General features: G+C 37.3%; 1 protein-coding gene and 2 long non-coding RNA genes across 3 annotated transcripts; 1 reads left to right on the plus strand and 2 right to left on the minus strand.

The window, feature by feature from the left end:
* Positions 1-392: 392 nt before the first annotated feature.
* On the minus strand, positions 393-2130 carry LOC122138213 (hepatocyte nuclear factor 6-like). The gene has a single exon (XM_042729274.1). The coding sequence runs from the start codon at positions 1649-1651 to the stop codon at positions 596-598; it is 1056 nt and encodes a 351-aa protein (XP_042585208.1). The 5' UTR covers positions 1652-2130; the 3' UTR covers positions 393-595.
* Positions 2131-7107: 4977 nt separating this feature from the next.
* Positions 7108-10072, plus strand: LOC109075633. Its single transcript, XR_002015231.2, has 3 exons — positions 7108-7704; positions 8323-8425; positions 9353-10072. It is a non-coding gene; the product is annotated as an uncharacterized LOC109075633 (long non-coding RNA).
* Positions 10073-12131: 2059 nt separating this feature from the next.
* Positions 12132-15297, minus strand: LOC109066698. Its single transcript, XR_006155391.1, has 5 exons — positions 15206-15297; positions 13569-13658; positions 13339-13425; positions 12657-12784; positions 12132-12525 (listed from the first exon to the last, which is right to left on the minus strand). It is a non-coding gene; the product is annotated as an uncharacterized LOC109066698 (long non-coding RNA).
* Positions 15298-25389: the final 10092 nt, after the last annotated feature.

The following is a 25389-nucleotide window of genomic DNA, read 5'->3' on the forward strand; positions in this document are numbered from 1 at the left end:
AAAAAAATTTTTTGTTAGTGTCTTGACTTGAAGTCAATTTAATCAAATTATTTAGAAATAAATATTCTGAAAAAAAAATCAGTTTTACTTTAACAGTATTGACCTGCAAGTCACTTAATGATACATTAGGCCTTTCAACAAACCTAAACACCTGCAATAGGCCACAGATGGTGTATGCTAAGTAAAAATAATTTACACAGGCTAACTGATTTCACCTGCCTCCAGTTTTAAAAAACACTCTAATAATTTGATAGTAATACTTAGTATGTACCTATATTTGCTTAGCAAATATATTATCAACAAATATAGTCAAATGGAATAATTTTAGATGTCCCTAAAAATACTTATTTTAGTTAATTTAAGGATAGCCTACACGGCTTGTTTGTCTGCTTTCTAAACGTTTAAATCATAATTGTCTTTCTGAATAGGAACAGATGCCTCTCGATGAACTGTACAAAATAAAGAACAACTATAGTGTACAACTATAGTGTATTGATTACATTATTGAAGAGTATGGAAGGAGATAAGAGTAAAATAAATACATTTGTATGCTTGTACTGATTTCTTCTTTTGCTCGAGGAAACTTCAGTGACATTCACTCACCTGCAAGCCTTAGGGCCGACATGCGCTGGAACTCGGGTTCCTGCAGCCACTTCCACATCCGTCTGAACGTCTCCCGACCTGACTTGAGTTTACTCCAGGGTTTGGGATTCCGCAGGAGGTCCGAGAGAGTACCTTGAGAGCGACACAAGATCCTCTGGGCAAAGATGGCCTGTGGGATGCTGTACCGCTTTAACTCCGCCGTTATTCGCTGAGCCACCTCTTTAGTGTTGATCTCCTCTACCTGTCCTGCCCCACTACCTTGTCCGCCGCCTCCTGCTGCCTGCCTATCCCGCTCCGAGAGCACCGACCCGTTCGCCTGAGAGTGTGAGTGACTGTGGTGGTGGTGGTTGATGCCGTTGAGAGAAGACATGATGCCCGCCCCATGGCCCCCTAAACCCCGCGCCAGGTGCTCCTCGCCCCGCCCGAGCATCGCAGCGTGGGACTCGAAGCCTCCCGTGGAAATCATCTTATCGTTCCCCAGGTGAGTCGGACCGTACGCGCTCAGAGTCTGTTGAGAGTTGTGCAAAGACCCAAGGCCGTTGGAAAGAGGCGATAAAGGTGGTCCCATCCCGGACAAGTCTTTGGAGTAGTGGCCGTATAGGTTGCTCATGGACGCGAGGCCCCGGTCATCGCGCATCAGCGTGAAGCTGCCGCTGACGTTCCCGGTGGCGAGACGCTGGTGCGCGGGATGGTGATGAGCGTGAGGGTGCGGGTGGTGGTGAAATTTCTCTGAGACGTTGGATATGGGAGGCAAATGGTGCTGCAGCGGCGTCAGGGTGGTGTAAGTGCTGCTCAGACTCATGCTCGAATCGCACGACATGGTCATCGCTTGATGGAGAGGACCGGACAGCGAATGGTCCGTGCGATATTCCCCGGCCCCGTCCAGTATCGAGGCCATGCTGGACACCATCGCTGACCTCCCGTGCGATGACACCAAGTTCCTATGTGTCGCTGACTGTCGCGCGTGTGGAGAGTTCATCAAGTCCCCCGTTTGATGGGAGTGTGACACGCCGTGCAGATTCCCAATGTTTTCCATTGTAAGCTCCATTGTTGAAATACACTGTTTTTCCTCTCTCTCTCTCTTTCTTTCCTTTCTCTCTCACACTCTCCCTTCCAATAAATTTTAAACGATCTCAAAGCCGCGCGCCATTGATCCCCGAGATCTTCAGTGTTAGTCAATCCAGCATTTCACCACGCACATGTACGTACGCCTGGTGTCTAAACGCTTGTATCTATCGCCGTTGCGCGCGTCTTACTACTGACAGTCGAAGCTGACCGAGTGAGAGTGTTTGCCTCGTGACCGCGCAAATATATTAAGATGTGCTGTGCCTGTGTGCACGGGTGCGCGCACCGCACAAAATAAAGGTTCTTCGGTGATTCCTATAGGTTCAGCAAAGAGCCTTTTTTTCTATTCAGAAAAAAATGGTTATGTATGGATCTTGAGGTAATTTTGTAGCTAAAAAAAAATAATTATACAAGTTCTTCAGCCTATTGGTTTCTGGTGTGTTTAAAGCGCCAGGCTATAGTTGTTTTGTAAAGACCTAAAGAATAAAAATATCCTAGTGAAACTTCATCAAGATGTAAAAGCCTTTTTAAACGGTGTACACTCACTCTGCTTCAGACTAGGGCTGACGTTACCATGTCTGTTGTACAGACGAGAGACTTCTAATATTGATGATTCACTTCTCACAATTCGTCCATCTGCTGTTGTTAAATTAGAGACCGAATTCGAGTTTTTTACTTATATGGGGCGACACCTGCACACTTTGACACTAGCAGTGTTGTGAATTATTGGGGATTCCTTTATGGGCATGATTCATCGGTTTTCCTGATAAAGTTGCTTAACTTGGCGCCAGCGCGCGACATCTTAATGGTTAAATATTAATGGATTTCCCAAACACAAAGTAGATAAGATAGTCAAATTCCTTTTGAACGACATGAGATCACATGGTTAATCATATCATATATGTGTTAAACGTTTGTAAGTTTAACAAATTTAATTATCTGAACAAATATTTGCAGTTTTACAAGGCTTTATGTTGTGGCAGAAACGTAGCCTATGTGATTTAATTATCGGCGCCTTGAATAGCAGAAAAAAGTAAACTTATTAAAACAAAGAAAGTGATGCAAAAAAAGAAGAAAAGGTCAAATTTCATGTTCACTCAAGTTTTAGGCTGAATACACTTTCATTAGACAAGTTTCAAGGAGATATTTCTGTTTCCATGATGCTGCATGGATGAGGACAACATGCAAATGTATCGCATTCCTTTCTTTACTTAGTTGTTCCATTTACATACAGGCCAAGCTTTTCACTAGACTTGAGCATCTATGTCTTTTCAGCCAATGAAATATTAGTAGGCCTGTTTTGTTTATAAAAACACTGTATATGGTTACTGCAAAAGTCGTGGGATTTTAAAAATATACAGCCTATATATTCAAACTTTTCTTCTTTTCGAGATAATAGTTAACACTGCTCAGATTAATTTGATGAAATGGATACGATAATGCTTAGTTGTTATTGTTTTTTTCCCCGATGATCACTTCCGGTTTAGGCCTGTTATTAATGCACTCAGTCGTAGATCAATAAATTGATCATTCAGAATGGAATGGGCAATAAATGTAATATATTTATTTTCTTTAAGAATGGACTCGCAAAGGGAGAATCCCTATTGTCATTGACTATCATAGCCTCACTCATTTATTTGACCATATTTATTGGCGTCAATAAATAAAACGGAAGAAAAACATAGACTATAACGAAAAGACCATTTTCTTTTCAGTCGAATTTCATTGAACTTAATCGCTGGATAAGGAACATCAAAATAGTTATATATGTGTATATAATAGACCCAAAACAACTAAATAAACGACCTTCATTAGTTTAACTTAGCTTAAATTCATCATTTAGCTTCATTGAAAATATCCAGATAGGCTGCTGTTTTCTTATTGATCCTTGCATTCAGTTTTATTGAAAATAAATTTGGCCGCTCACAAATGCTGCAGCCTTTTACTCACGGTGCCATCACTAGTTCTATTCTCATACACTTAAAATGTGATTTTAAGCAGCTGTGAAGTAACAAGTTGGTATTTGACAATATGCAATCCGTAATTCCAATGTTCATTGCAGGCTATTTTTGGAGGCTATATTAATTCCAAACATCTAAATGAACTCAAGGGTCAGTGATACGATAATGTTATGTGGCGCCCGTGCATAGGCCTGCACGACAAAAAGGGTTCAGATATTTCTGGCTCATATATCTGGACACAACCACAATTGATTATTGCATTGATTTGTTCCTTGCTATTTACAAAATCATGCTCTGCTATGACAGGATAATTGAATGCGGTTTAATGTAGAGATGAACGGTAACAGCTGATGCGTTTGCTATAAAAACATCGTACAGTCAGTTTTCTGATAAGTTTCCTGCATATCGTTACATTTATGATACTGACACAGTATATTAGAGCATATACAGTGCCTTTACCTACCTGTCGATATATTTACAAGTTATTATATTAGCTAAAGGTAAGCATAATATAAAAAAGTCTATAGTCTAAATAATAAAGTTAGATAAGAATGTCAATGGATTATCAGATTTTATGATAGAAACGTGTCATACACATGGTGAGTGAGATTGTACATACTTTTGATAATTTGATTCAAACTTTTTTCTATATAAATATAAGGAAGAAAAAAAGATTTTCAGTGAAATTTCAGGAAGTGGACTATTTAAGCTAAAAATGGTTTGAGCAAATGCTGCACCTAGAAACACATTTGCCTTTGTTTTAAAGTTACACATTTTTATACTGTTTTTCTAATTGTAATTATTTGTGTGGGACTGCGTAGGTTGAGAGGTTGCTCATACTGCATATTTAAAATCTACCCAACAGAAATTTAATTCTTCAGGGGATAAAGTTTTGCACTATTCTGTAATAACAGTGTTTTGATTCTCTGAATAATGTCTAGGAGCCTATAATGTAACATTGTACTTGCTGCATAAATTATTAGAGAGCAGACCCTGATTTAATTTTCGCTCGAATATTCAAATAAGCTAGACGTACCCTGTGGCTCACATATGAAATATTAAAGCTGTCGATATCCAAATAGAGACTAGGAAAGCCATAGAGACTCAATATTTTATTTTGCATTTCTAAGGATGTGAGTCTACAAACACAATTGCTTAATAATAAGTGTGTCCACTGCTCGCATTATAATGATGCATCTGTACATTTTATATCGTAAAATAGCCATTTACACATTAGATTTATGATAGAAAATTTTGTCAGAAATAAACTCATCGGCCATAATGACAGATGATTGTGATTTTATTTTAAATTGCAGTAGGCCTTCCAATAATCAAGAATCTAATTTATTATTATTATTATTATTATTATTATTATTATTATTATACTATTATTATTTTTTCAATAAATATTTTTACTGAAATGTATTATTATATATTTAATCAATTTATTTCCTTAAGTTTTGCATTTCAAACCTGTCCTTCGGATGGGAAGCTGTTCATTTAAAAGTGTGTACTACTGATAAAATGGGATCTGTTTAGTGTGCTTTAAAGATCTAGGTATTCTTTCTATGGGTTTGATCAGTTTCTGTCACAAAGTGTGACAAAGATAGACTCAAATTTGCTTGACTGCATTAGTAGTATTACTTAGCTGATCGATCACACCCTAAAGTAAATTTACTTGAATCGGTTTATTGGCAGAATTCAAGCAGTCCTGTTGAAACTGACCATTGCAGCATTGAGTTAGGTGAGACTTAAAATGTATTTTCTTATCGGACAATAAAGTCTTCAAGATTTGGCTCTGTAATACCTCAAATCATTCCACCTTAAAACTTTGTTTTGATATAATCATTGTTAAGCAGACACTTGTATTACCTTAATACTTAAATTAAAACGTGCAGCACAAAAGTACAACTCTGTGACACAATATTTTTTGTTGCATTGTCGTTTCAACTTAAATTATAAACAAGTTCTTTGGAACGTCATATTTTCTTGTAGTTTTATTTATTCTTAAAACGATCATTTCTGTGTTTCAGAGATTACTGAACAACTTTTGCATACGATATAGATATTATAGATCTCTTGACACGATTGAATATATGCTGAATATATCGAATACATTAGTTCAAATAAAAAACTATTGGTTCTACACGAGGTAGAAAAAAATTATACGAAGAATTATTGTTTATGTGCTCCTGTGGTTTAGATATATTAAAGTTATTTTTGGTCGGTAATTCATAGGTTTCTGTGATCTTCAAAGCACCAAAACAGGTGTTTTTGTTAAGAATTGTACACGAATCGCACGACATGGTTATTAAACTCAATGGTTAAAGTCTCTCTTGTGATGATAGAAATATCATCTTCTCAGACAGAGCCCTGCTCTGCGTGTGGAACCGGATTTTCAGTGTGTTCCGTGTATTTAGAGACCTGTGTATTTGAAAATGCTCTGCGAAAGAGGGCATGTGATCTATGGCTCTGTTCTCTGATCGATATATCCGCATTCTGATCGATTGGTATGGCAGAAATCTCAGGGACCCATATAAAGCTTTCCACCAGAAAACGCTCAATTTTAGCCAAACGCGGCATTTAAAACTAGTTGTTTATTAAACTTAATTCCGCATTTTATCTCATGTTAGAAATGTGCTTTCTTTTAATATGCTTGTGATCATTTAAAGAAGTAATGTTAACTATAATAAATATTTGTAAAAACATTATTTATAGGCTATCATACGTTTAGCTGTTACTGAGTTTTAGTGCCGCAAATACTGTTGTAGGCCTAATGCTCATTATAAGATAACTATTAGTAGGCTATATTATTAGACTTTTACCATAGTTTTTTTTCCCTTCTCTATTATAAATTCAAAATAAATTAGGTCAATTTACACTCACTTTGTGTTTTCCATATTAACAGACATAAGCTATTATTATTTTGTTATTGTTTTATTTCGCTTGTTCTTTTTCCACTAGGCTATGGCTATTATTTTCATAACTAATATCTCATTTTTTTCTTAATGTAGGCTATAGCTGCACACCGAATGATACACATTTTAAAACACCTAGAAATGTCTCTGCCTGCTCAGTCTTACGGATAGCCAGCATCATTTAAATATGATCGATTAGCATATCGATTATTGTAGGCTGTTTCACAGATGGTCATATACTTTCCTTTTTTATCTGACCTCTTATTTTTCGAATGAATATGATGTTTACATTGCTCTAAGTCTGTAAACGCATTAAGAAAAACAGGAGATCATAGCTTGTCATGCAATATGTCTTTATTTTTGCGCTTTATATTACAACACAGTCTCACTCCCTACTCGTCAAATGTCTGACGCATGGTCAAGGGACCCTGGCGTCACTTTTTAACGCACTGGGTATACCTTTGGCGTCATTTTTCAACGTGCAGGGTAGTCCGATAGAGTTCTATAGAACTCAACAGTGTTTAAATTTGACGTCTTGGGTCAGCACACCGCAAACCCGTTGTCTGCCTTGTATGGGTGGAGACTACAATAAATAAAAATAAAAAGGAATAGGCTACAAAAAAGGATCTATGCCAGGGCGAGCAAATGGCGGCCCCCAGATCATTTTTATCTGGCCCTCCAACTGGTTTTTGATGTTTAAAAACCCTCTCAATCTGATATCAAAGTGCCCTCTGCGCAAAGGTTTAGCGCGTTCATCAGCGGTGAGTTTAACAACACTCAACTGCAGGTAAAACGGCATTCAGAGGTGAGTTTGACCAAAGCAACGCTCAACTGCAGGTAAAAGCATTAAAATGTGAGTTTAACAACGCTCCAAGGCGCGTGCAAGTAAGCAGTTTAAGCGTTTTATTACAACCCATTCTCACTCCTAAAGCGCCAAAAACTGACGCCTCTAGCGTCACTATGAAGACGCCAAAGGCGCCCCTCGGCGTCGCTATATCGACGCACTAGGACCTACATTGCTTTAAGTGGGAAACTTTTGGCGTCAGTACTCAGACGCGAAGGGCATGAGATGTTTATCGCTATGAAATCACGTTCAAGAAGTCTCATTCAGCGCACATCGCGATATTTGCCATCAGTTTACATGTGCCACAGGTTGGGTGAGTAGTCGTAAATACGCTGATTTAATGCCTGTTATAAAATGTATTCCGTCTTCTTTATTAATCAGAATAGCGCTGTATGTTTCCTCGCTGTATTATATCGGTCATCCGAGGCTGTCTTTGAGTTTCATTGCGTTTAACTAAATGAAGACAGCTGCTAACTAGAGTGATTAAACTCTATCTGTCACGTGACGTGCCATAGACCTTCGATCCGTTTTATATTCATATCAGGTTCAAAGATGTAAGTTGTATTTGTAGTAAAATCATGGTAACCACGACACGTACAATAGTAACAAATGAAATTTGAAGTTAAAACCCAGGAACGGGACATTTACCATGGTTTTTACCACAGTAACTGTAGTTTTACTATGGTATAGTAATAGCACAATAATCACCAAACTAACTATGGTTGTACAACTGTAATGGTAGTGTTTTGATGTGCTTTTATATGACAGATATCACAGTAATCACATTTACTGCACCATGTTTTAATACCTTTTTATGTAAATAAAAAAAAGTAAATAAATAAAGGACACATATTTTTTCCCATCTTGCAGTTCATTCATATCAGTTTATATCTTAAATATTTATATTTAAAATTCTGTTATTTTTTTTTAGCTGAAAAGACATGAAGGAAGCAGTCAGCCCAGTCGTGTTTGTGGAGAGGTATTCCTTCAGAAATGGAGAAGATAGAAAGCTGCGGAGGCAGACATTTGCAGCAGTAAGTCTGTGTTAGTTTTACCTTTTTATCAAACTGCTGTTATAATTTGCACAGCATTTGTTGTTTCTTAAACTTTTGCACTGTCCAAATACCCACACTTGCCATCTTTGCACTTGACCACTTGATTACTTATCTGACATATTTCCTGTATTTGGCCCAAGTGTTCGAGTGAGCATGAAGACCACAAGTGTGTGTCGAACTTTTCATGACCTGATGGCAGTGTTTCCCAATCCTGGTCCTGGAGAACCCCAACACTGCATGGTTTTGGTGTCTCTCTTATCTGACAAACACACTTTTGAGGTCTTGGAGTCTTCACTGATGAGCTGATGAGTTGAATCAGGTGTGTTTGAATAGGGAGACATCTCAAATGTGCAGTGTTGGGGTTCTCCAGGACCAGGATTGGGAACCACTGCCTTATGGGACACATTTAAGTGTTTACAGAGATTTTTTTAAATTATTTTTTTAGTTTCAACTTTGCATTTTAAAATAAACTTCTAAATGTCTTTTCAATAGTTCCTATTAAAGATGACAATTTAATTTGTGGTGCTTCTAATTAAGTGATAAAAAAGCAATTGCAAATGATGTACAAAATAAATATACTTTTCTGTGCACCAAGAAACCGTGCAACACTTTGTTTTACTACCAAATTATTTTCAATATCTAATTATTATTATTATTATTAATATTTCACATACATTGGAAAGGTTTCCGTGACCAGATCAATTACACTACTGATAACAGTCCTTTAAGCATGTAATCATTTTTAAAATAATTCGTATGAATAGTAGCTTGCTATTACTGACTTGCTTTTAATAATAGATGCATTTAACATTTAATTATACAGCATCTTTACAGAGGCTGCTTTTATGGTCTAAAAGAAAAAGTTGCATGTAATGTAATAATATTTCCTTCCTTTCTGTCTTACAGGATTGTTTGCAGATAACGCTGTACTCCATCATGCACAAGGACTCACCTCTTTAACTCTTTATCCCCCACACACACAGAAATGGTCCCTGGATCAGTGTTTAGACTTTGCAGTGGTTTGATTTTTGCAGAAAATGCAACTTTGTTTTAATTATAAGCTTATAATGAATACATTTTGACCTTCCAGCAGCCCATATACTGTATACAGAACCAGTGATGAAAACAATAGTTGAAAATAGTATTTTCGTATTGATAAAGCATTGTGTTCTCTTTTTCAAGCTTCATACAGTAAACTTTACTTCTGGTGCTTTTATCATAAAAAAAGCATCAGTTCTCATCAGGAGTTTTAGTAAAGGACATATTCATGCACAGCCATCCCCTAGTTCCAGTCATGAAGCGAATGATGTTATTGTCAGATTTATATTTCTGCATTTTTATGTAGCAGGTGTTTGTTTTCCTGAACACTTTATTTTTCTTCCATTGTTCGGACAATCAATGTTTATTTGATGCTGTGCTGATAGAGTTTTATAGATAATATTGCACACTTGACATGCATGTCTTCATGGTGTTATTTTCTGAGTTTGAAACAGTGTGTTGTATCACTTTTTGGTCAATTTAACTTTTAAGAAAATTGATTTTTCCAGTGTTCTCTGAAAGACTGTATCTGTATATACTGTATTTACTGTTTTGTTTTTTAATAAAAGTATTTGCATAATGAAAATAGTTAACGTTTACAACATAACTGCCTTTTTATTCTTCATAGTGGCAAAAACGAGCTTGGTGACAGAGGATGCAGTGCAGTAATTTGGGCATTTTGTCTTTGAATTAGTTTTTTCTTTCTGTTTTTATTGCTAGAGTTCAAATGTTAGAGCATGGCAAATCACAGAAACACAAAAGTGAATAATTTTATAACTTTAAAACACAACGTAACATACAATGTAAATGTTAGAAGCTCATCATTTTGATTAGTTAATGCACTTGTCTTTGGACACAAAAAAAAAAAATGATATTTAACGAGAGGAATCGGTTAGATGGGATCCAACTGCGAATGCTGGGCATGTGCACATCAATATTGGCCAATTTTTGTCAAGCTGAACAACAATAATTAGAGCATTTGCATTATTGTTGGAGGAAGGTGTAGACGTTAATAAAACACAATCTAATAGGTAGCAAATTTGATTGATTGTTAACCAATCTATCCCTTCAGCCGAAAAACGGAAGACATTTGTTATAAATGACCATAAATGGTTAAGGAAGTGTGACGCCGCTGTTCAGCTTTGATATCATTGGCTGTGAATTTCTCTTGTCACCGCACGACTGTCTGTGGTTGGACTATCTTTTAACCCATATTAAACAGCGCATCATGTTACAAAAGTATGTTTTGCTGCTATTATCACATTAGTAATAGATCAAGTCAACAATTAAGGGTTGCTATGTTGAGAAAAATTACCTCTTTAGCGAGATCCTAACCCTAACCCTAAGCATAACTTCAATGAACTACAAAGAAAAGCGCCAAGTTTTCCCTTTCCATAGATAGAACGACAGAGGCTTGTGGGTAATGTAGTTTAAAACTTATTATTAACGAAATGAAATAAATAATATATTTCATGGAAAACTGGATATCTAAATATTTTCATTGCGTAAACCTCTATGATATAATTGAAAGACAGAGTGAAATTTGGTATTTTACAGTGAGCAATATTTAAAACGCCTTTATGACACCTTTCCATTTATTTCTGCAAACTGTGCCCAACATTATTTTATCAGCATAGCATAAGTAGTAATCCTGCCTATTTTCTCTTTGATTCGTTAATTGGACTCTGATTTACAGCCATTTGAAATGTACAGTTTTTGGCTCTTCCGGGGGGTGCTACTGGGCCCCTGGGGGTAGAAGGACAGTAAAACCTACATATATGTATTCTCTTCATCATGGACAACAAACTGAGCTGAGTCACATTTATATCTGACAGTTTTCATAGTCCACCCTTTTCTATTCTTACATCATGGCTAGTATAGCTTTTGACAGGACATTGTGAGGCCATCTGATGAAACATGGAAAAATTAGAAAGAAATTATTTAATAATAAAAATAATAGATTTTTTTTTTATTTTTGAAGTAAACAGCAATAAATATAATGGATGAACCTGCAACAACTTGCCGTTATCTATTCCCCGCTGTTAAGCAGTAATCAAGGACAATTTATACACATTGTGATAGGCTACTTCACTATTACACAAGGACAAATTCATGCAGTACTAAGAATACTATATATATATATATATATATATATATATATATATATATATATATATATATATATATATATATATAAAACTAATTAGCAAAAATCAGTGTAAAAAATGTCGTCCTCACCCCCTTATCTTGCTCCTCAGGTGCTGGACATCAGTAATGTGAATGCTCTTGGTTTTAATGCAGTACAAGGTCCACGTTGATTATTCCTGCTACATTCTCAGTTATCCCTCAAGTGTTTGTAACAATAAAGCAAATGGCACCATCTTTTTAATGCAAAATAATTCATCTTGTAACTCCCTTTATTTCACCAAAAAATGGCATATTTGTTACTAAATATATACAATAATAACTTTCTGGTGTATTGTTGTTCCAGATGTCATTAATCTGATCAAAAATGTTTATGTCTTAAATAAAAAATAATTCCGGTAATTAATAACGTAGTTTTTCCAAGTATAAAATTAAACACATATGAGACCACCTAGTAAAATTATGTATTTACCAAGAATTTTCAATACACAATATTCATCATATTAATTTTATTGAAGCATAGACTATAAAGTTGATAAAGTAGCATCAAGACAAATAAGATTCAAGGAAAATAATAATGGATCATCAAAAATTCATTAATATCATAAATTAATCAGTTCACACAGATGAGTAATGAAATGTCCTTAAAAGTCACACAATCCCATCCAGGCAACTGTGATACAGATCATGTGATACATATAAGACATGTGATACTGTTTCAGAAAATAATGATTCCTTATCATCACATCTAAACTGGTTTCATTTCCCCATCATGATCTTCTTCTCTCGTGTCTGGAAACAGTTTGTGGTTGATATCCAGCACTGATCTGGTGTAGCTTTTTCTCAGCCAGAGGATCTCTCAGTCCTAACATCCCATTTTCAGACAGTTCCCAGACCTGGTCAAAGTAAAACAAAAAACACAAAAACAATTCAGATGAAGTTGTTTAATGGACAGTCAGACAGTTTAATGTTCTGTGTGATTTTAGCAGTGTGAACAACTATGACCCTTGAAGTACTGGACACATACCATTCTTCAAGCTGTTTTAAGACCTTTTGAGAAGCTTTTTCTTTGAAGACAATTTACCACATCCTCTTCTTTCATTCCTTTCAAGACCATCACTTGGTCAAAACCCCTCATTTGGCTGATGAGATCATCTGTACAAAGTAAAATTGTTAAAATACTGCAATAAACAATTTCATTATTCAAGAATTAAGAAAAAAGTTACAGAGGCAAAGGACTTGCTCTTGAGACACCCCTTAGCATGTGACTGAAGTTTTTGCCTCTAGAATTCATCTTTTGTTGCAGTAAATGTGTCTTTTTCCTCTGGAATCTTTCTCCAAAGTTCATGACTTCTCTCACAAATGTGTTTTAGTCTGTGCAGTGTAAGGCCTGGCTTCAAACCAATCAACTATCAATCCACAATTTATAACACAACATTTACAAAACAATGAAATAATGTAAACCACTTTTATAAAACTTGTATGCTTTTATTTAAGAAAAACAGGTGGTGTTTTTTAAAAACTTAAGATTAAAAATGTTCCAGTCACACTTTGCTAACATGCTATAATTTGTAATAGTTGTATAAAAAAAAAAAAAAAAAAAAAAAAAAAATTAGAAAGAATAATCAAGGCTGACATGAACAGTCATGTGAGAGATCATCATAAGGTGCTGTAACACATAACACAGCATTGCTTCAATACACACATACCAGTGGACAGCTTTCTGTCTTCGTTTGGGCACAAGATGGCCGTCTTCATTCCTCATCCTGAACAAATAATTTCCTTGATCTTCTCTTCTGTAAAACAAGATAATCTCTACTTACTCTGTGTGCAATTAATATTGCTCATTAAACATATCATTAAATTCATTTAAAATAAGATTCAGACTAGAGCATTTGATGAGTAAATGTTGATTCAAAAATATTCGAAACAAATGTACCTGGAAAGGGCTGATCATGGCAAGATTCGCTGAGAGCAAGGTTTGTGAGGGTTGGCTCTTAAAAGATCTGTTGAGCTCGATGTTGTAGACCTGAAAAAGAAGAACAGCATTATCTGCAAGCAATCCTGTAAGACAGAAAGGAAGGAAATATTATTACATTACATGCAACTTATATACATTACAGTGGGGGGGGGGGGGTTTAGACCATGAAAGCAGCCTCTGCAAAGATGCTGTATAATTAAATGTTAAATGCATCCATTATTAAAAGCAAGTTCATATGAAATTCTTTTAAAAATTATTACATGCTTTCAGGACTGTTATCAGTAGTGTAATTGATCTGGTTCTGACAAATTAATCAAAGATTTGATATATCACGTGACACATCAAACTAGCATTTCCACTTGTGGAAACATAAATGACGAGGTGCAGAGAGATATCATGTATAGTTGGAACATAAACTGATGGGGCTTATTTGAAGTACCGGTAATTTATTAAGAAGCCAATGGACAATAAAAACTTTCTGACTGTTTGGGGCATTTGACTGCTTTCCAAGAAGAGCGCAACTGATTTAGCAATATTGTGATAGTGTCAGATGAGATTGTCCTGGGGCTTGTACAATATCATACAAGTGTTAAACTGAATTACTGAATTATTAAGACTTTGATGTGTGACTATGTTTAGAGTTCTTACTAATGGGGCATTTTTAATACTTTTACCCTGTCCAAATACCCACACTTGCGGTCTTGGCCACTTGAGAGCGTGTGTGTACGTGACAGTGTGTGCACAAGTCTTAATAATGCCAAAGCGCAGTGCACTTAACCCACACTATCTCCAATACTGCTCCGAAACGCTATACCAGGCTTAGTGTATCCCATCATGCTTTGGAATAAATTGTGAGACTTTTTGCAGAGATCTCACGAGGGGTCACGGAAACCTTTCCAATGTATGTGAAATATTAATAAATAATAATAATAATTAGATATTGAAAATAATTTGGTAGTAAAAAACAAAGTGTTGCACGGTTTCTTGGTGCACAGAAAAGTATATTTATTTTGTACATCATTTGCAATTGCTTTTTTATCACTTAATTAGAAGCACCACAAATTAAATTGTCATCTTTAATAGGAACTATTGAAAAGACATTTAGAAGTTTATTTTAAAATGCAAAGTTGAAACTAAAAAAATAAAAAAAATCTCTGTAAACACTTAAGTGTGTCCCATAAGGCAATGGTTCCCAATGCTGGTCCGGGAGAACACCCAATACTGCACATTTGAGATGTCTTCCTATTCAAACACACCTGATTCAACTCATCAGCTCATCAGTGAAGACTCCAAGACCTCAAAAGTGTGTGTCAGACAAGAGAGACACCAAAACCATGCAGTGTTGGGGTTCTCCAGGACCAGGATTGGGAAAACACTGCCATCAGGTCATGAAAAGTTCGACACACACTTGTGGTCTTCATGCTCACTCGAACACTTGGGCCAAATACAGGAAATATGTCAGATAAGTAATCAAGTGGTCAAGTGCAAAGATGGCAAGTGTGGGTATTTGGACAGTGCAAAAGTTTAAGAAACAACAAATGCTGTGCAAATTATAACAGCAGTTTGATAAAAAGGTAAAACTAACACAGACTTACTGCTGCAAATGTCTGCCTCCGCAGCTTTCTGTCTTCTCCATTTCTGAAGGAATACCTCTCCACAAACACGACTGGGCTGACTGCTTCCTTCATGTCTTAAAATCAAAAAAATGAACTAAAAAATTTAAAAAAAAATGTGTAAGATAACAGAATTTTAAATATAAATATTTAAGATATAAACTGATATGAATAAACTGCAAGATGGGAAAAAATATGTGTCCTTTATTTATTTACTTTTTTTTATTTACATAAAAAGGTATTAAAACATGGTGCAGTAAATGTGATTACTGTGATATCTGTCATATAAAAGCACATCAAAACACTACCATTACAGTTGTACAACCATAGTTAGTTTGGTGATTATTGTGCTATTACTATAACCATAGTAAAACTACAGTTACTGTGGTAAAAACATGGTAAATGTCCCGTTCCTGGGTTTTAACTTCAAATTTCATTTGTTACTATTGTACGTGTCGTGGTTACCATGATTTTACTACAAATACAACTTACATCTTTGAACCTGATATGAATATAAAACGGATCGAAGGTCTATGGCACGTCACGTGACAGATAGAGTTTAATCACTCTAGTTAGCAGCTGTCTTCATTTAGTTAAACGCAATGAAACTAAAAGACAGCCTCGGATGACCGATATAATACAGCGAGGAAAAACATACAGCGCTATTCTGATTAATAAAGAAGACGGAATACATTTTATAACAGGCATTAAATCAGCGTATTTACGACTACTCACCCAACCTGTGGCACATGCAAACTGATGGCAAATATCGCGATGTGCGCTGAATGAGACTTCTTGAACGTGATTTCATAGCGATAAACATCTCATGCCCTTCGCGTCTGAGTACTGACGCCAAAAGTTTCCCACTTAAAGCAATGTAGGTCCTAGTGCGTCGACATAGCGACGCCGAGGGGCGCCTTTGGCGTCTTCATAGTGACGCTAGAGGCGTCAGTTTTTGGCGCTTTAGGAGTGAGAATGGGTTGTAATAAAACGCTTAAACTGCTTACTTGCACGCGCCTTGGAGCGTTGTTAAACTCACATTTTAATGCTTTTACCTGCAGTTGAGCGTTGCTTTGGTCAAACTCACCTCTGAATGCCGTTTTACCTGCAGTTGAGTGTTGTTAAACTCACCGCTGATGAACGCGCTAAACCTTTGCGCAGAGGGGCACTTTGATATCAGATTGAGAGGGTTTTTAAACATCAAAAACCAGTTGGAGGGCCAGATAAAAATGATCTGGGGGCCGCCATTTGCTCGCCCTGGCATAGATCCTTTTTTGTAGCCTATTCCTTTTTATTTTTTATTTATTGTAGTCTCCACCCATACAAGGCAGACAACGGGTTGCGGTGTGCTGACCCAAGACGTCAAATTTCAACACTGTTGAGTTCTATAGAAGTCTATCGGACTACCCTGCACAATGAAAAATTACGCCAAACGTTGACACTGCTAATCAAAAAAAAGCAAAAAGGTACCTCGAAAACAAGTCAGACGATATAATAAACCTCAAAACCTCATTCTTCTTCAAGAGCAATTTATCTGATTTCATGGACGGTTGTAGCTCATACTGAGTAAATGTCGACAATTCACATCACCACGTAATTGTGTCAGACACCTCAGCTCACTGCTTTTCACCTTACTATGCCTATTTTAGTATCCTTTACATTGCAGTAGTAACGACAAACTCTTCAACCAGAATTAATAATTCTGAAATGATTATTTTTATATCATCAGTAATCGATCATAATAGTTCAATTCATTGAAACCTTACTGATAACTGTGATTGGAATTGTTTTAGTATTGATTGTTTATTATTATTTCACATGTTGCCTGCACTTAAGATTTTAAAATAGATTTTGCAGTCTTCACGCACCTGTCTGTGTTAGAAATTTAGGTAACTTTGGAACAAGCTTGCTTGAACTATTTCATAATTTAAAAATAAACAGCCAAACTGAATTTTGGATCGTAAAAAGACGTATATGTGAACAAAAAGAGCATGCATATAGTTTTGTGGTCTTAAATGAATCCTATTCAGCATAAACTGTTATGCAAAGTCAACATACTGTATTGCAAATTGTTTTCATTTATAGCATGTAATAACTCCTGGTAGAGCAGTGAGTTTACAGTCATCGATATCTGTGTACGTGTGTGTACGCGCGCACCTTCAGCTTTCAATACAAGGCTTTAGACTGGGAGAGAAATAGAGAGGAAGAAAACATTCCCAGCCTCCACAGCCGAGAAAGCACCGGTTGCTAGGCGACAGGCGAAGAAGAGATGGATTGAAAAGGCATACTCGATCAATTCCGGTGAGAGTGAGGGGGGAAAGGAGAGAGTGACCCAGAGAAAGAGAGGGGGAGAAAGCAATTGCGGCCAAAATCATACTGCAATCTCTAAGCTCATCGTTCTGTAGACCTACATGTCTCCGTTAACTCCGTTACCTGCCGCCGGTAAAACATTTACCGCCTCCATTTTCTGACTGACCTCAAAACTGTCCGTCCACCTGCCTCGAATAGGTCTCAACTGACTTGATTCACAATTCACAGCCCGATTGGACAGATCCGAACATATGCTCCCTCCACCCAGCCACTGCAAGCCCACACGCGCACGCGCTCACACCCGCAGTGTGTCTGCACAGAGCAGTGTTGAGTGTATCGACTGTGTATTGATCCTTCCACTCACCTCCCTGCAGTCAGCTCTTGTCCTACATAGCAGGGCCTGTCTGATTCCTCCATTAATGGCCCTTATCCAGCGCCAATCTTTATTTAAACTGAAAAGTAGAAATCAGCACCGTCCACCCCCAACCGTTGTCCGTTCTTTCTTTCTTTCTTTCTTTCTTTCTTTCTTTCTTTCTTTCTTTCTTATTGCTTTTCTCTCTCTACATCTATCAGATCGAAGCGGTTTGCATGAGTTGAGTTTGAGTTGGAAAGCGATGGCGGATCCTTATCTTCGCCATGCAGAAACAAGCCATAAGCAATAAGACACTGGTTTCTATCTGTGCTGGCACACACAATGGGGATTAATTGATCTCCTAATACCACAGATAAATCAATGTCCTCACCCCTTTCATTTATTTGTCCAATCACAGCAGGTGTCATTGGATCAACGGACCTCTTTAGCCAATAGTAGGTGTACTGAGCGCTGATTGACAGAACTCAACGTTGGAAGGAGTCAATCAAATTGGCATTGGGAAGGGAGTTGTATGGACTTGGCGCACAAAATACTCTTCCTCGACACAAGCTGTAAGCCTACCTGCAAATGATAAGAAAACATGTAGGAAAGTGTATAGCCTAAAGACATACAATATTAGTCCAAATGCAAATTTGAAAAACAAAAAGTAGAGATTATACCTGGTGCGGTTTTGAAGTGTTACGTGAAAGAAAAAGCTGTTAGAAATTGTGTTTTTCTTGTTATTATTAAAGTCCGATATCTGCCTGAAACTTTTTTTGGATAATTCACACCGAATAAAAATGTCATCGCACACCCTCGTGTAGTTCCATCCATGGTTTTCATTCTTTTTCAGAACATCAAAGAAGATATTTAAAGAATGTTTTAGTTTTGCCTATACGTTGTAAGTCAATGGGGTCCAAAAGTTTCATGCTCCAAAAAGAACACAGGCCTATACATATACTGTGTGTCATCCTTGTGTGTTATACTTAAGTTTAATAAATTCATAAATATAAATTCTCAATCTTGCTCCTAGACCCCAATCATTTCTATTCCTGGCCTATTTAATAGCTTTACTAAATATAAAGAAATATTTTCAACATTTTTTTTTTGCTTGGTTCTTGTTGGCATCAATTTATATAGCCTGTCTACCCCGACTAAGGTCTGTACATCTACAGTACATACTGTGTATAATAGAGCTGCGCCCTGCATAATGTCCCACTGACCCTCAAAGCTGACCAGCTGAAATCTCCAGTTTCTATTCTAGGGATCTTCTAGATGCTCTCTGTCTCTTTGTTTTGCATCCTTTATTTTTTCCACTTCAGATTCCCTTCGTTTACCACAGTCATGATTTATCCAAACATTTTGTATCAAACACGGCTAAAAATATTCCCTTTCTTTCTCGAAATATTGATTTTGCCTGTAGCATTGTCTGTGCTGTGTGTGAGTGAGTGAGTCTTTGGATGTGTTTTATGGGGGTAAGGAAGGGGGGTGCTAACAGTAAAGCAGAAAAGCGGGTTAAAATTCTGTGTTTTTTCCATTTTTAATAAAATCCTTGAATCGCCAGACACCACACAGTCATCTTCATCAGCTTTGCTCCTCAACACGTCCTCAATTCCTTGGAGTGATCTGACATGTGCTTAACTTTTACCAGACAATCCCATTCAAGTACACTATGAATTCTGCAAGTTAGTCATTTGCAAAATAGATGAAAAGCATATAATTTTTCAGCAACAATCGCAGGCTCTTTTGTCATCGGGGCATAATGGAAATGGAGGGAACTGATCAATAGGTTATTGATTTTCATTGGATGGAGTTGGGGGAAATTGAGAGAAAGCGAACGAGGAAGAAAGAGAGAAGTAGTGGGGGCTGACTGTGAAATGCAGGTTTTTGAAATCTTCTGTTTAGAAGATGAATGCTTCTACTGGAAGCAGGTGATCTTGTTTGTCTCCTCACACTTGCCTGTTTTGAAACAGTTCTGATGCATTGTGGGATTGGCTGACTCACGGGGCGTAGTTCATCTCCTAAAACCGTGTAGCCAAAACACATTATGTGAACTTTAATCAGAGTCTGTTGGGGCACTATGTCAAAGTCTACCAATATGAAATCATTTTTGCACTAAAATTCAAAACTTGAATATCTGATTTGGGGCCCGAGCACCAATAGTGCGAGGACCCTCTTGAAATTGCTCTGTTTATTTCTTCATTCTTCTTTCTAGACCATTAAAAAGGACCAATTCATCCAAAAATGAAAATTCATTCACTAACCCTCATGTCATTTTCAACTTGTATGATTTACTTTGTTAAGTGTAACATAAAAGAAGTTATTCTGAAAAATGCCTTGGTAATTTTTATTTTTTTTTACAATATGGGCAGTGGGGTCCAATGTTGTTTTGGACCCCACTGTCTTTCTTTTTTTTTATGGACAAAAACAGTTCTTAACATCTTTTGTTTTCCACATAAGAAAGAAATTCATACAGGCTTTGAACAACACAAGGGTGAGTAAATGAAGAGACAATATTCATTTTTGTGTAAAATATCCTTTTAAGTATTTTTGAGTCTACCTCATTGTAGGAAATGTGTCCACCTCACCAATTAACTCTACAAAAACATAAACACATAAAATATAGAATCACAACCATTATCACACTTTTATCTCCGCATTTGATGGGGAGTTCCAGTTGATCTGTCCTTGAGGCCCATTGGCCTGCACTTTGCAGTGTTTGGGGTGCAGGCTATGTTATCTGGGCCGGTATCGCAGGCGGATGTGTGGTGATACGTGTGTATGGCGTGTTAATGCGTGAAGCTGGACTTGCATTGATCTCTGCACAGGATGTCAAACATTTTAGCAGCGATCTCGTCCTTGTTATTGCTCTCCACCACCAGGCTGTTAATGCATAAAAAATCGTTTGTCCCCATGTTTTCCTCCCCATCTCAATTGGACGCCCAGAGCAACAGAAGAATACCTCGTTGTTGTACTCCACAAGCACTCCTCCCCCTCCCTTCTTTCTGTTCTCCTTGTCCCTCATCCTTCCATTTTTGTGTCCATCTATCTTTATGACACCTGGTTTCATCTCCTTAATGTTTCCGGACTTGACAGTCTCCCTGGTCAAAAATTCTTAATTAAGCCTGCTATGTGTATTTGCAGTTAGGCAAATTGCAACCTAACAGGGCTAATAAAAACATTTTCGAGAGAGGGAAAGCGAAGGAACCGAGCGAAGGTGTGGAGAACCGTCATCCACACCCCAACAACCCTATCTGTTCCTTCCTCTCTTTATCACTGTCAACCATTCCCTGCATCCTCGCATTTTCTACATCACAGCCCAGAGGAAGAAGGATTGATAAATATTGCGGGTCTACTTTCGCAGGTCTTTAATCTCACTCCCTTTTTGTTTTGGCCTGCGGGACTCATCGATTAAAACATTGAATCAAAAATCCTGGAGACATAGATATGAAAGTTTTGTTTGCAAGCTTTACACTCCTCCGTGGTTGGTACTTACCCAGTCATTAGTCTCAGGTTGAGGAAGGGGGTTTCTTCAAATAAGCGTCCAGGACGTAGCCAGTATAGCTTTGCTGAAATGCCTGCTAAAAGATGAAGGTGCCAATATCTCAGTATATTAAAATGTCTTGGGCTCCAGCTACTGACCTAGAAGGCCATGGATGTTGACCTTTTAGAATAATTGGCTACATGGGTCCCTAAAGGCCACATAATCTCCAATAATATTTGATACTTTGATTCCTTGTATCGTTTTAAGAGTTTCCAAAGCTTTCAATGTGTTTTTGTCATCACCTCGAAAAACCACATTCTTTAAAGAAATTGACTTATTTTTACTATATATGTTTTAGAATATATGTATTTTAGAAAACTGCTAGATGAAAGCATATAGCGTCAATCATACAATGTAAGACACAGCTGTACATGAGCTGACACCTTGTTGTCCACTTATCTGAAGTGTGAGAAATCCATTTCTGTAGCATCAGACCTTTCTATGAGAGACCACCGGGCTCCTCACACCTCTAGTAATAGTGTATGAGATCCATACCTTCAGCTGAACACCCCGTGGTATTGCTTGCTCATGTGAGAGAGTGAGCATTGGCTGTTACGGTCACAGCTTTCTCGAAAGAGTGAGGAAGAACAAGAAGCAGAGGTGTCACAGCATCATATTGCAAACGTCTCGAGAAAAGGGCTCTTGTGTGCCACGACATGTCGTATTGTGTTGAATGTGTGTGTGATTGCATGAGCCTCTTTAGTTGAGGGCACTGCAGCTAATCAGCCAAGAGGTCCTGTAGGGTGTTAGTCCTAGTGTTGGAGAGTCCTCATTTCCTCTACAAGAGTCTTGACATCTCTTAACCTCTGTCAATCGTAATGGTGTCACTAACTGTGTTTTCTCCTACTGCACAAAGCCAGCTCTTCACAGGCTTGCCGGTATGCGATATATGCGATATATTTAAAAGTATAATCAAGTTTTTTATTGTTTCTTATTTCATACTTATCGTAACGGTGAACTGTTGCTATGGTTACCTCTTCAGGCTGTTCACAAGCACCTTATTTTTAACGGCACAGTTGTTTGTTAACTTGAATGTGCGAGTCCTCTGGTGTCATTTTCCCAGTTACTTTACCCGTATGAAAGCAGCACGATATTTTGATTTGCTATAATATTGTTTTTATGTAAATAAAAAATAGCTTACTTCTGCATTGAAAAATAATGCTGATATTACTATGTTGGGTATTTTACTTATTATTATTAAAACTTTGTTTGGGAAAGCTATGCATCCTTTGTAAGAAAAATATGTGTATTAATTGTTTAAAAGAATACATAAAAACAATCAAAAATTAACCAACAGAAACTGGGGTAACAGACAACCACCTAATAACAATAGCAATAAACAGCCGTTTTAATTAGATGGAGAGAATGATGAAGAGGAGGAAGGTAGTGTCACTGGTGTCTGTAAGTGGGGTCAGGAGCTTAGGGTTAGTGCTCCTATTAAAATACCTTTTAAGAGTCCTTCAGAGATCTTATGTAATAGCAGTGGGTTGACCTGAGGTTGTTAACCTGTATATGAGGGATGCTTCCTTTGAATATATATTTGACCTATGGTAATGAAAATGTAGAAATGTTGGTCAAGTTAAAGCTCTTTCAAGGCCTTTTAGCATGCAATAGAAATGCACCTTATTCACCAATTTTCATAAAACATGATATAAATATGAAGTTCAGTTTTAAAGTATAAATAATTGCACAACTGTGCAAAAATGTAATCTGTAAAAATGTTTTGTTATAAATTCTAAATCAACTGTTATTCAAGTAAATATATAGATTCAGCTGTTGTTTGTTTATCTTTCACCTAAAATGTGTAGATGGTGTTATGAAATGTTGAACTTATCTATCATTATTTACTGTACCTCAAAGGTGTGTTCAGATCATATCTAACAGTACTAAATTTTTAAAAAAGAGCAAGTAATACTAAGCAATACTAATTAAAGCACAACATGTAAATTGCACTGCTGCCTTGCACTGTCATTGCTTTTATAATGACTTACACCTGTAACAGGTGCAACAAGGACACTGTAATGCAAAATAATTCAGAATATTCTTTAATAACTGTATTAACAGCAGATACCTGCATTAAATACTAACCATCTCCCAGGAACCTGGTGTCTTTGTTAGGGATACATCATCCTTTTCCTCCTCCGGATGGCATCCACCTTCACCTCTGCACCCCCTTTATCCTCCTCTATCTCTTTCTCTCCATCTTCTCTTAACTCATCTTCCCCCATCCTACCCTTCTATCAGTCCATGACCATTACGCTCATGAATCAATATTGACGACCCATCATCCGAAGGATGAATTACGGGACTGTGGATGGCTATAGTCATGTGACTGCCAGGTTTTACATTATGTTTCGGCAATTTAGTTCATGCCATTATGCACGCCGACTTAAAATGAATTCCTTTCAGTGTGAGGCTAAGGAAGGAGATGCATTACCATCTTTAAAAGCACTTCATTGTCATTTCTCTTCAACTGATAAAGAAAAAGGTGTGAAAGAAATGAATAGGCCAGTTGGTGATGCAAAGCAGATACCGTAGCTCTTAACAAGAAGTTTCATAAAAACACTCACCCACACATTCACGCAGAGGGAATATGATCGATGCTACGGTTTCTGTTTTCACAAGAGTGTTCCGATGCATTCATCCGCTACACATTGTGAGTAATCAAATGCTCACAATGGTGGATTGAGATTTTTGCAACGCGTCTGTGTATAGTCTTCTAGTTGGTTCATCTGCAGAACTGAGGGTAAGCCTAAAAATGAAAATATGTGGGCTGGTAAAAGAGCCAATCACAGAAGTGCATTCATCGCCCTCTGGCCACTCCTGACCTTTTGACCCTGGCCATGACCCCTTAGGCCAAAGGTTACCCTTAGGGGTCAAAAAGGATCACTGGCAGGCAAGTCCAAGAGTTGTCACCATGGAAACCACTGGAGCTAGATGAAGATAGGGAGGTAGAGGAGAGATCATGGTGCTTGCAAGGTCCTCTTTGTTTCATGGTCCAGTGGTTTTGTTGGATTATGATCCCCCTGCTGGACAAAAATAGTGGGGTTGCGGTTGAAAACTGAATCAGAAGGTCATTCGTTGCTGTTTTAGCCGCTATAGGTAAATAACAAGAACAACAAAGTGCAGTTAACGTTAAAACTATTTTGCATTACAAACCAGTGTGTTTTTGACTCTAAGAAATGTAAATAATATGTTAACAAACACCGTTTGAATAAAAAAGCAGCAAAACGAACCTCTTTTTTGTATAGCTGACACCTGAAAACTCGCACTTTCAAGTCAAACATAACTCTTTAGTTATAAATAAGGTGGATAAATGAATCCTGTGAGTAAAAGGTAAGTGAGATTATTGTGCCACCTAGTGGTTAGATTGTGTATAGATTGCTACAATAGTTTTCTCTTTTTTCACATTTTTACTGTCTTCCTCCACTAAAACTAAGCTAGGTGCCAACAACAGCATACAAAACTATAATTTCACCTCTTGTCAAGCTAAATTTGAAGTTTCCCCAACAATGATGTTAGGGAACATTCTGTTGTAATAAGTCTGGTATCCCCCCCCCCCCCCCCCAAAAAAAAAAAAAAAACCTCACTTCAGCTCTGTACCAATAGGAAGCCTTTAATGTCTGATGAGCTGAGGTAAGTCTGTCTTAACCAAACTCTGAAACACAGCCTCAAACAGTTAATCACCAGGTAGCAGAAAGCTTTGACGCTGTAAAGGCGTTTGATCAAATCAGCTTTGGAATGCTGAATTGGACTAAAACTGAGGCCAGAATGTTTTGATCAGCCTTTTCCCCACGTCTCATCTCTTCTTACTCCACAGTCTGTTAATCAGGCCCACATCTCCGCCTCCTCCTGTCCTCTCCCATGTACCTAATTAGATTAAGGGGATCAACACACCAAGCACTGCTCCACAGCTTAACAGAGATACAGTGTGTGGAGATGGGAATCAAACTCTGTGAT

Source organism: Cyprinus carpio, chromosome B8 (genome assembly GCF_018340385.1).
Source record: "Cyprinus carpio isolate SPL01 chromosome B8, ASM1834038v1, whole genome shotgun sequence".
NCBI classification, from domain to species: domain Eukaryota; kingdom Metazoa; phylum Chordata; class Actinopteri; order Cypriniformes; family Cyprinidae; genus Cyprinus; species Cyprinus carpio.

Excerpts from the sequence above, each read along its gene's own strand:
- LOC122138213 (XM_042729274.1), bottom strand. The coding sequence starts at position 1,651 with ATGGAGCTTACAATGGAAAACATTGGGAATCTGCACGGCGTGTCACAC.